This window comes from Plecotus auritus, assembly GCF_963455305.1.
Source record: "Plecotus auritus genome assembly, chromosome: 10".
NCBI classification, from domain to species: domain Eukaryota; kingdom Metazoa; phylum Chordata; class Mammalia; order Chiroptera; family Vespertilionidae; genus Plecotus; species Plecotus auritus.
This window is the reverse complement of record NC_137785.1, coordinates 17867931-17879895: the sequence shown is the minus strand read 5'-3', so window position 1 is coordinate 17879895 and position 11965 is coordinate 17867931. Positions and strand designations below refer to the sequence as shown.

The 11965-nt window shown below is 45.2% G+C and overlaps 1 protein-coding gene across 1 annotated transcript; it reads right to left on the bottom strand.

Annotated features, from left to right (window-relative positions):
* Window positions 1-281: 281 nt before the first annotated feature.
* LOC308235192 (cell adhesion molecule CEACAM21-like) lies at window positions 282-6554 on the bottom strand. The gene is made up of 3 exons (XM_080643953.1): window positions 6387-6554; window positions 5120-5473; window positions 282-675 (listed from the first exon to the last, which is right to left on the bottom strand). Exons 1-3 carry the CDS (start codon window positions 6466-6468, stop codon window positions 401-403), a joined length of 711 nt encoding a protein of 236 aa, XP_080500079.1. The 5' UTR covers window positions 6469-6554; the 3' UTR covers window positions 282-400.
* Window positions 6555-11965: the final 5411 nt, after the last annotated feature.

Sequence of the window (11965 nt, the reverse complement as noted above, 5' to 3'; positions counted from 1 at the left end):
ATTGTTTTTACCCACATGGGTGTCCTCCTGTCCATTCCCATTCCAACAACTGTGGCTGGGCATCTACCACATGTCCCCTTGCAGAAGGGACAAAATTTGTATTTATGCAAACTCATCACGTGCACCCAGGGTAATCACACAACCATTGCCATTCTCTTGAAAGACTCGGTTTCACCTCCACTGTGGAGATGGTCGAACTTAGATCACACAGAGGTGGGATCTGGTATAGAATATCACCTTAAGTCAACAATAATGACAACGTCAGCTCTTTTTTTTTTTTTGAGTATTTAGTGACTCAATGCAAGTTTTCAAAGGACTTTCTACTCTTACAATATATCTATTTAAGGGTTCAAAAATTTTATTCAGTTTAATAACATAGAGGAAGGGAGGAGGATCACTACTATTTTACATCCAGGTCAACCGGTTCACTATCAGCAGAACTGATGGGGTTGGACACTTCACACTGGTAACTCCCAGCATCCTTCTTCCTGACAGGGTCTATGGTGAGAATTCTGTTGTTCCAGGATAGCTGCATTCGCTCCGTCAGCCGCAGATCCATGCCATTGAAGAACCACTGGGTGGAGACTGCATTTGTGTAGCAGGTCATGACTACGGCATCCTTATGCTCCGTGACTGTTGTTTTGCTGGCTAGGAGTGTGGGCACTCTCACCGGCTCTGTGGAGTAACAGAGGGCATGGCTAATTGAAAGTGAGCTTGGGACCTGGGCCATGTTGCCTCCTCAGACATCTTAGCCACCTAGAGTCCACTGTGAGCTCTGTAAGGTCACCAGAAGATGGTTCTGATCTCTGCAGAAGGACAATTGTCTTTATTCAGGTGATAATGTGTAGGGAGAGGGCTGCACCTCCTCTCTGAACCTAGATCACTTCTGACCTGTTCCCACAGACATCTTTGTAGTATCAACACAGAGAACCCCATTCGCAGCCTACATGACCTATAACTTCACCATAAGGTGGAATTTTCCTCTCATGAGCTTTTTTTGACCCTTTCCTAGAAGTTTTTTTTTACTTAAAAATTCCGTGTATGTTGGGAAAGGCAATCTTACCACTTCTGGCCTGTCCACTACTGGGGCCAAGGGGACTTTACATAAAGTGAAAGGGCATTTAACTATTGTTAAATAACTCATTAGGCAATAAAGATGGCCCAACCCAGTCTTTATGACCTTGGACCTGGAGAAGTTTTATATATAGGATTCCTCAGTCTGAACAGGACTTTATTTACAGGCCTGCTGATTGCATATAATGGTGAAATAAATCACTAAAGAGAAATAGTTATAATTATAAAAGACGGGAACTGTAGGAATAGGAGGAAATTACTTAATATGGTAAAGGCCACATATGAAAGTCCACAGCTAACACATTACTACACGGAGAACCTCTGAAAACAGTACTAAGAGCATGAATAATACGAGGATGCTGTTTTTCCCCTAATTCAACTAGTCAGAAATATCAGGCAAGAAGATGAGGTAAGAGATATCCAATTTAGAGAGGAATAAGAAAATAGCTTTTTAAAAAGACGATGTAATCTTATTGTAGAACACCCTAAAAATTTCCCCACGTACATACCTAAAACTACTATTAAAACTAATAAAAAAGGTGAAATTGCCAGAGACAAAATCAAGACCCAGCAACATTTCCATTTATTAAACAAAAATGAACAATCCTCAAATAAAATAAAGAAAACAATTCCGTTTACAATGGCATCAAAAAGACTAGAACACTTAGGATTAAACATAATATGGTGAAAGAAGAATACACTGAAAACTACCAAACATTTCTGAAAGTAAAGAAGAAACAAATTCCTGGAAAGACATCCATGTTCATTGATTCCAAGACCACCAACTATCTACATATTTGAAACAATCCCTATCAAAATCCCAATTACTTTTTTCAGAATAAAAAAAAACCCATCTCAGAATTTATGTGGAATTTCAATGGATCCCAAATGTTTTCAACAACCTTAAAAAGGATGAATTGAAATTGGAGGCTCATGGTTACTAATTTCAAATCTTACTACAAAGGGAAAGTAACCAAAATAGTGTGACACTGGCATAAAGACTTCTATTTGTCAAAAGACACAATCAAATGTTTTTGATAAAGGAGCCAAGACTGCTCAATGGAGAAAGGACAGTCTTTTCAACAAATGCTGTTGAACAGCAATGTTTACATGCAAACCAATAAAGGGGACCATTGCTTATACCATACACTATAATTCAGTCAAAATGGATTGAATCCAAAGGTAAGAAGTAAAATTACAAAACTCTTAGAAGAAAACATAGGGGTAAGCAGTATGACATTGGGTTTGGCAATGATTTCTTGAATATGACACTAGAAACTTAGGCCAGAAAATATTAGTTAATTTAGATTTTTGTCAAATGGAAAACTTCTGTTCATCCAAGGACAAAATCAACAGAGTGAAACGTGATCTGTGGAATGGTATAAAATACTTTGCAAATCAATAATAGGATGAGGGCTTAATATCTGGAATATATAAAGACCTCTTACAACTCAATAACAGCAACACCAAATAACCTGATTTTAAAATGGGCAAACCTATTGAATACACATTTCCCCAGAGAAAATATACAAATGTTCAGTAAGCCCAGGAAAAGATGCGAAACATCACTATCATTAGAAAAATATAAATCAAAACTCTCAACGTTGATGCTTGTGATATTGGGTGTGGGTAACTCCACTGAACAGGTAACAGGAGAACACTGCCCTGTGTGGGACACTTGAGTCCTCCAAGGGTTCTTCAATCGGACTTGGCACCTCTCAACTCTCACCCAACTTAAAAGAATAAGGCAGGTCTATGTATCACAAGACAAATGCCTGGGGATCTGAGCCCTCAGAGAACTTAAATCCACTATGTCTGTGATAAAGCACAGCCTTTCTCAGGAGCCCAGACTGTTCAAAGGAGAAAGGACAGTCTTTCAACAAATAGTGTTGAACAGCAATATCCACATGCAAACAAATGAAAGGCACCATTCAATAGATTAGCAGGATTTGGTTGTGGAACAATAGAGGACCTAGAGTTAGAGACACCCCTCCCCCCATCCTCCCACACCTCTCCTACTTCTTCACTGACCAGCTGACTTCAATTTTTTTCTAGCTGCACAGACCTTCATTGCCCAGCTGAGGTGTGTTTCTAAGAGGGACCATATCCCAGGACATCTTAGAGACTCAGACTGGAGCAGAAATAAAACATGGGGACCAGGATCAAGTCTGTGGTCAGTTGACTACTCAGACCCCGGGGCCAAGAGCTGGGTCAGGCCTTCCCAGGTGAGTATGACTAACATGAGCCAATGAGCCAATAAATGATAGAGCAGAACCCAAGGAATGAGGTTGAAAAGAGTGCAGGGACAAACATGAGTTGACTGTGGCAGCAGAACCATATGCTTTGCCCTTGGTCATTACAGTCAACTTCCCTGAACTGAGGGCAGGGGAGGCTTGTGCAGATGCAGAAGGGGTGATGTACAGCAAGATGGGAGCATGGATAGCTGACATTCTGGCCCTTGTGGACTGTTTGTGTTTGGTGGTTCTGAGATAGAAATTTGGAAATATCTTAAAATTCCCCCACATGCAAAAATTACTATTAATACCCCAGGGCCTATAGCAGGAAGGACTAATTCTCTAGAGCACAGCAACGGGTCTGAGACATGGGTCTCAACCCCCGCAGTGACAGGGAACCTTTCCCATGTGGCAATAGTTTCAAGGACTCTGCATCCAGGTTTCAGCCTCTGAAGAGGTTTTAGATCATTCTTTCCTTCAGAAACCATTTATTTCTTCCTAATTCATAAAAAAAGTGTGTTACATCTGATCCCTTAGCTGGTTACAAGTGTAAAATGAGGAGTGAGCAGGAAAAGTACTTTCCTTTATATCCAGTGGGAGTGAAACCAACACATCAGGAAACAAATCAGTGGTTTGAACTCCAGTGCAGGGAGGGGTGGATCAGCCACCTGAGGGGAAGGTCTGGGTGTCCCCAGCACTGACTGATGATTACTGCAGTTAATTTGGTTCTAGAGTACAAATAAATTAATTCTCCATTTGGATTTATTTTCCAGAGCAAGATTTCTCTCTCTCTCTCTGAGCTGGGGATGCCTAAGGGAAGATCTAAACCAATGTTTGCTTTAGGGATCCCTCTGGGATGGAGGAGAGGATGGGATTATGGCTGTAGACAGACCTTGAGTGACTCTCATGGTCTGGGTGGCCCTGCTTTTGTGACTCTATCCCCCTGTGCCTCGGTTTCCTCTCAATGAAGTACGATGAACATTTGACTGCCAGGGTGTCAGTGTATTAACAATAAAATATTAACAGTATCTGACTAAACATTGGGACAGGAGAGCTGCTCAAATGAGGGGCATCTGTTATTGATCAACTCCAAGAGAGAGTCTCCTGGGCTGATACCTGGTGGACGAGGAGCTGCCAGGAGCATCGTTTCTCCTTTTTTTTCCCTGTGATTCTGCCTTTCTCTGGACTCCTAAATTTTTCAATGTAGTTCACAAATGGCCTGTTCTCCTTGTCCATCTGTGTTATCCATACACAGTCTCAGGTGAAGGACCACCCCTATGCAGTTGTGGCTCATGGGGCTGAGCTCTGCCTGGTGAGCACTCAAAAGGCTTGTGACTCAGACACCCGGAAATCATTGCACCCACACAGCCTTTCCCAGGAGGTTAACAGCAATCTGACACAGGATCCCCCTGGGGCGGGGGGTGTGGGAGGGTCTGCTGAAGCTTAGCTTCTTTATGAGAATTGCAGGGGACTCCTCAGGATGGTCCCTGGCCCAGCCCTGCAGGGTCTTTCTCAGGATCATGTTCATGGGGAGGGGTCCAGGGACCTAGACTGAGACTGGTCTCCCTCTGCTGAGCGACTCCCATCAGACTGGCCCTTCTCTCTGTGGTGAATGTCTGTAGGGCTGGAATCCAGGAAGGGAACTCTGACCTTAGAACGTTTGTTTCCACTGTGTGTGTCCTGCATGAAATGCCCAAAACCAACTTGGAATGTGAGGCAGAGGGGGATGGAGGGGAGTCCAGTGCTGTCAGCCCTGTGTGTGAAGTGAAATTCACCACCCAAAACCCAGAGGTCAGAGAGCAATCACTCACGGTATACATCGAGCCGTCCAAATCCTATTTCTTTCTTTGAGTCTTCAAGGAGGACTACTACGGTGTAGATTCCTGTGTCCTTCATAGTGACCTTTCTTATTTGCAAGGATCCATCCAAGTTTATTTGTTCTCGACCGGTGTATGCATCCCCTATCCTATAAAATATGCGGTTTTGTGGGTGTCTTGCAATAAAACATTTGGAATTTTCCCCTTCCCCCCTGTACCACTTGAAGCCTATAGCATTAGAAGGCTTGTTGCGGATGTGTAGAATCACATTCTTCCCTTCGGCAGAATAGGTTGACACAATAGCAAGTTGGGCAGTGGTGGGCAGGCTCCAGAAACTTAAGAGTGAAACTAGGAGGGAAGAGAGAAATTGATAAATATTTGGAGCTCTATATTGGGATGGAGAGATGAGGCCCTGGATTTGGAACATTTCTCTTCATCTCTCAGCCTTGGTGTTTGTGTGTGTGTGTGTGTGTCTCCTGGTGGTCAAGGTCAACAGCATGACCACCAATACTTCAGCACCTGTGAACCTGTTATTTTTTCTGTTTAGCAGTCTCTTTTCCAGGTGTCTGTTTGGCTCACCCACTCACTGCCCTCAGACACCTGGTGACCCTTAGGGGTGTCCATGGGAGGCACCTTCATGGAACACTTCCCTAAAGACTTTCTGTTAATCACTTTCTGATCTGTCTCTGCTCTGTTCTTTTTTCACACTTGTGGGTACCTGACATCACATGTAGATATTTTCTTATCTCTCTCTACCCATAGAACGTGAGCTCCAGGGGGTCAGGGGCTTGTCAGATCTTGCATCCCCAGTGCCTGCAACAGGCTGCAAACACCTGTGGGTGAATGAATGTGGGTGAATGAGTGCTCACCAGCCAGAGTCCTGCACCGCCTGCCGTGTATTTCTCCTGAGGCTGGTGGTAAGGTCAGTGTTTAGCACCCCTGGTTAAGTTTTTTTCTAGTGCCACCTGACATAAATTGTTATTATTATGGTCAGTTTTCAAAATTCAATACTCAGTGATGAATAACTTAGGAAGTAACAGCAATTGAAGTTTCCCTGCCCACTAGACTTCCAGATCATGAGATTTCCCTGTTACCTATTACCCATCTCCCTTACCCATCCTACTCTGCTCTCCTGTCCTCTCCCCTCAGGTCCACACATAGTGATCTCCTCCACTCTCACAGCACTGTCCTACACAGTAGACCCCAGCAAGTCCCCATCTTTCCTCTTTCAGTCCACCCACAGGAATTGTTCTTTCCTTACCAGCCAGCAGGAGCCCCTGCCATGGGACAGGTCCTCTGCGGATAGGGGCTGAGAGTGACTCCATGGGGTCTGTTGCCTGCATTGTCCCTCCCTTTGCGAGAAGAGCTTGGATTCCAGGAAAGCTCAAAGGCACCGCTGTACAAACTGATGGGATCTGCTGTCCCTCTTCACTGTGCACTGGGCTTCCTCCTGGTGCAATATCACTTACCTGGTCACATGGACCAGGGCGGAGTTTGTGCCAAGGACCCACCTCCTCCTACCCTCATTTGTGCCACCCTTTTCACCTCCTTTCAGTTTACCATCCCTCTATATTTTGGTTCCCTTGGAACTGCTGAGGTATCTGAACACACACACACTCACATGCTCTGTTTGGAAAAGCACCAGCCTGGGGCACCCAGGTCGAGGGCATTCCCCATGGCTCCCAGTCAGGTGCACAGTAGCCTCCCCCACAGCCCTCTCTCTTTCACATTGACTTTTCCCTTCAGAGCAGAAGCTCTGGGGCCACTTCAGGAACTTTTGTCACAGGGATGTCACTGCCACTGTGCATCAGATCACCTGTGGAACTTTGTAATGATTGCGATACCCAGGTGACACCTTAGATGCTGATTCAGGAGCTGTCCCGCTAATGTGGATGCCCAACAAGAATGCGATCTGGTGATGTGGTGATGGGTCAGCTTCTCCTCCTCTCCTGGGCACAGGGAGGGTCTCCAGATCCTGTTAAAATGCGGATTCTGACTCAGCAGGTGTGCGGTGAACCAGAGACTCTGCATCTGACATTCTCTCAGGGAAGTGGGTCTTACTGGCCTGTGGAGCCCACTTGCAACAGCATGTCTGATGGGGGCACGTACCCCCTGAGAGGATGACCAAGCATTGGCCTTTGCTGTGTCTTGGCCTTGGGTCTGCACAGGGAGCCCCACAGGCCCCAAACCTGGGGATTATTTCTGTTTATGACACCAGCACCCAGCTGGGCACCGGGTCTTCCCCGTGTTCTCAAATTGACTGGGAAGGTTCTATTTCCTCCCAACAGGAAGGCCACAGAGGTGAATCGGGGTGAGAAGGGGTCGAGCTGGGTGGTGACAGCTGAGTGGTCCCTCCCTGTATCTCAGGTTGTCACCAGCCTGGCCTTTGCTTCCAGCGACAGAGACCCAGGAAGGGTCTCAGGACCAGGAGTCTCAGAAGGACCTGCAGTTCCTGTGTGTGAATGGGAAGGTGTCCTGTGTTCCCTAGGGATAGAGGGCTGTGGTGGGAGGCCAGGTTGCTGTGAGCTCCCTGGTATTCAGGGGCTAGTTTCTGGGAGACTCTCCCTCTATCGGCTGAGCCTGTCCTTGTGCTCTCTGACCTTTGAGGGGGAGTGTCTGTCCCCTGCCTGGGGGAGTTTCCTTTCCTTACCCCACCTTGTTCACGGCTGGTGCCAGGCATGGCATGGGGAGCAGCAAATAGAGCCCTGAGAAAGCAGGTGCTCTTAGGCCCTGATAAAGTAAGAAACTTGCCAAGCTGTGAAGATTTTTATGAGTTTATTTGAACCAAGCTAACGTCATATGCCTGGAACAAGATCTCAAATACTGAGAATGGCAGTTGTGCAACTTATTTTATACATTATAATAAAAAAAGAAGATGGAAAAAGTTGTGTGAAATCCATTAGGAGGCGAAGAAATCTCTAGAATTGATAAAAGCAAAATGGAGAAACACATATTTTTTTCTTCTTCACTTTGATGGGTCCAGGATATTTAATATTTACAGCACATAGGGAGGTTATGCAAGGAACCAGGTAACATAAGAAGTATGTGGTTTCATATGCTGGTCCCAGAGTCTGTGCCTTCAAATCATCTTGCAAAAAAACAACTATTCTGATGTGTCAAATGTATGTTATCCCAGATGCATAAGAACAGGGAAAGGGCTCACTTAACGTAAAGACTGACATTTGCTAAGGAAGCTGTGTGCCTGTGACATGTCTACCTGCCATCACCTGCCCAGTTAGGCATTTGTGATGAGACCACACTGTGCGTCACTGAGCTTGTCAGGCTTGCCATGTGACCCACTGGGCTTTTTGGGCTTATTTTAAAGCCCTCCTTTTTATTCACAGGCCCTAGAAGTGGCAGGTGGGATGGAGCAGGCACAAGGGTGGGGTCCAAAAGCACCTGTGGGAGCATGGAATGGCAATCAGGCTCCTTCTCCAGCTCCTTAGGCAAAGCCAGGTTCATGTGTTAATTACCTGTGTTATGTCTAAATGTCACCCCTGGAGAGCAGGAGTAGACCTGCAGCCAATGTCAGGTGCTGCACAAGGGATGCTGACCAGAGGGAAGGAGGTGCTCCTGACACCTGGGCAGATGTGGGCTCTGGCCTTCAAGCTCAAAGGCCAGTCAGTCAGGGCCCAGTCACTGTGGATTTCATGCCTGCTGCCTCCATTCCAGAGCAGGGTGAGCCCAGCAAGAGGACAAGTTCTGGGGTTGCTAATATCTCAGAGGGGCCAGAGGCCAGAGTATTATGAGTGTGGTGTCATAAGAACTGCCCCCTCTGGTGGATATGCTGTTTCAGGAGGAGCTCTGTGTCCCAAAGGTTTCAAGAACAGGGTCTGGTGATGTCTCTACTGAGGATTTTAGTAGAGTGTCCCAAACTGGAGGGCTGATCCCCCAAATACCCTGAGTGTCTCCATCATAGCATTGGGATGTTGCATCCAGTCCCCTGTGTCCCTCTCTGTCATCTGCTCTAGGCATCCCCACAGGGCCCAGGATCTGGAGGGGCTCCACATGGAGTGTCACCCACGGGGACTCTGTGGGCTCCTCTGTTAGAGAAAGGAAGTCCCCTATGGGACCCTCAACACCTCTGAGATGGAAGCGACCCCAGATTCTGGATTCTCCTGTCCCATCCTGCTGAGAACGTTCCCTTTGATCCTGAGGACATCATGGGTGGGTCAGATGTTCAGGGACTACAAGTAGGTGTCCCACAGACCAGGAACCTTGGGTTTGGGAGTCATCCCCTGAATCCTTTGAGGTCAGTGTGAGCTCTCTTTTCCCATGGTAGTACCTCTACCTGGGGTGGAAGATCCAGAGTGTCTGCCAGGTCAGGGGTCTGTGAGAAGACAAAGAACACAAGCTGCTGTCCAAGCCCCAGGAATATGAAACATCACTCACAAGGTGGAAATGGGGAGGGCTGTGATTTTGTGGGAATGAAGGAATGTCTGACTCTTCACTGTTAGTTGGTTCTGTCTCCCGCCCCCCTGATTGTATGAGGGGGAAAAACCCATCCCTGGGTCATCCCTTGACACTTTTGGCCTCTTCCCATGCTGACACCAATGCCTTCGTGCCTATAAGGAACACTAGTGTCACACAGGTGACAGTCTTCCATTGTGTGGTTTCCCTCATCCATTTAATGAGTTTTTACTGAGAATCTGTGATGTGTCAGGCATGGGATGGGCCCTGGGAACTCAGAGAACAGGACATAGGTGGGATCTGTGCTCATGGAGATTACCTCATAAGAAAGACAGGCTCTCAGAGAAATCACAGCACTAAGGAGTTAATTATAATCCAGAGAAGGACCATGAAGAAAGAGTTGTATGTACTTGAGTCTCAGCTTGTCGGGGGATCCCAAAGAGTACTTCTGAGAAAGTGACTTCCTGGCTAAGACCTGAAGCATGAGTGGCCATTCACCCTTTGGGCAGAGGGTGGTGGGGAAGAGCTGCCTACAGAGAAGTGGACTTTGGTGGGCAGGTGCCTGGCTGGATGGAGGAGCTTACAAGTCCAGTGTGGGCAGTATAAAGAGTGAGAAGGAATGTGGACTTAGTAATGCTGGTGAGGTTGGACCCCGCTGGGCTGTGGGTGCTGCTGAGGTGGGGTCGGCAGATACCTGAGGAGGCTGCAGGCTGTGGAATACCTCATCCCCCTTTAATGGATAAGCTGAAAAATGTGCAAGAAAAAAATCATGTTACAGTTTTGAATTTGCTATTCAACTTACACTTTAAGTCATATTTCATATGTGTATATTTAAATTTTAACATCTTTACTGAGATTTAGTTGACATATAATAAAACTTAACATATTGAAGGTATACAATTCATTAAGCTTTGCCAGATGCATGCACAATAGAAGTTGTTACAATGAAGAAAATGAACAGGTTCTTCACTCTTAAAGCCTCCTCAGGCCCTCTTATAATCTCCTCACTCTGTCCCTCTCCCACTCCCTCCAATAGTTTTAAGAAAATGCTTACCTGCTTTCTGTCATTATAAAGCATTTGCATTTTCTGTAATTTTCATAATTTGAACCATATAATATGTAATTTTGGGCGAATTTTGGCTTCTTGAATCAACACAATTATCTTGAAATAGTTCTTTCCTTTTTAATATCTCAGGTCTGTTTCATTTTAGAATGCACCAAATTTGTTTATCTATTCACCAATTCATGGACATTTGTGTTGATTCCAATTTTGGACTATTACAAGTAAACCAGGAATTAACATATGTGCAGAAAGGTCTTTAGCACAGAGAGTTAGGTGCTTGCAAAACCAATGAAGGGACAGAAAAATGGTATTTAGGGAGTTGACACAGGAAATCCGGTTTCAAGGTCCCACTGCCACAGCCCCACCCAGAGGTAAGTAAACACCTGCTTCTCCACATAAAGCTCTGTCTGCATAGCACACCAACCAGGAGCAGGAATCACAGCCCCTTCTCCCTTCCAGAGTCCAAACTATACACAAGTGCATCTCAGAGGCTGAAATGAATTCACACCTGGATTCTCAATCATTAGATGTGGGAAAGGTCATATTTAACCTTTCAGCCCCTCTGATATAGGAGGAAACAAAGAAATGGGTGGAGCATAGATGTCAAGTGCCAATAGAAAATACATGGCATGGTTGAGTCCACTTGCAGGCTGTGTGAATCTGGGCAAATGATCTCACCTCAAAAAGCCTCAATTGGTGTCATAGAAAGATATTTCCTGGTTCTTAGAATAGAGCAGTTTAAATTCTTGAAATTTTCTGAGTGATACAGGCAATAAGAGTTTCTTTTGCCTTGATGAGGCAACTCCTGACAGGCCTCTGGATAGTTGCAGAGTGAGGACAGGTTGCCTTAAAGGCCAAATATTGATAAGAAGCTGGGAATTTAAACCCGAAGAGGATTTTTATGAGTTTATTTGAGTCAAACTGACAACAATTGCCAGGAAGAAAAATCTCAACAAAAAGTGGCAGATTTGCACCGTAATTTATACATTACAATCAAAGCAGGAGGCATAATTTGGATTAAATAAAATCCATTGTTGATAGATTATGGAGGTTGGAGAAAGCAAAGCAGGGAAATCTCTGAGATTGGATAAAAAGTAAAACAGACACATACTTCTTTTACACTGGTTGATAGATGATAGTTAGCAGTTAACAATTAACATGATGACAATAACAATGAGGGGTGCAGTGGCTTCTCCTCTGGTGCAGTGAGGGTCCAGAAAAAAAAACAAAAAACTTTTCCTGATACTCCAAAAGTATGTTATCATGAATGCAAGAAGACAATAGACATGTTCAGTTAACATAAAGGTTCAGCTTTGTCTGGAAAAAATACCTAAAACATAATTACCCACCATGACTCACTTTTAGTT

Coding starts and splice junctions, on each gene's coding strand:
- LOC308235192 (XM_080643953.1), bottom strand. CDS start 6,468: ATGCAGGCAACAGACCCCATGGAGTCACTCTCAGCCCCTATCCGCAGA. Junction 5,474..6,386: donor GCAGGGGCTCCTGCTGGCTG/GTAAGGAAAGAA, acceptor CTTCCCTCCTAG/TTTCACTCTTAAGTTTCTGG. Junction 676..5,119: donor TGGACGGCTCGATGTATACC/GTGAGTGATTGC, acceptor GTTACTCCACAG/AGCCGGTGAGAGTGCCCACA.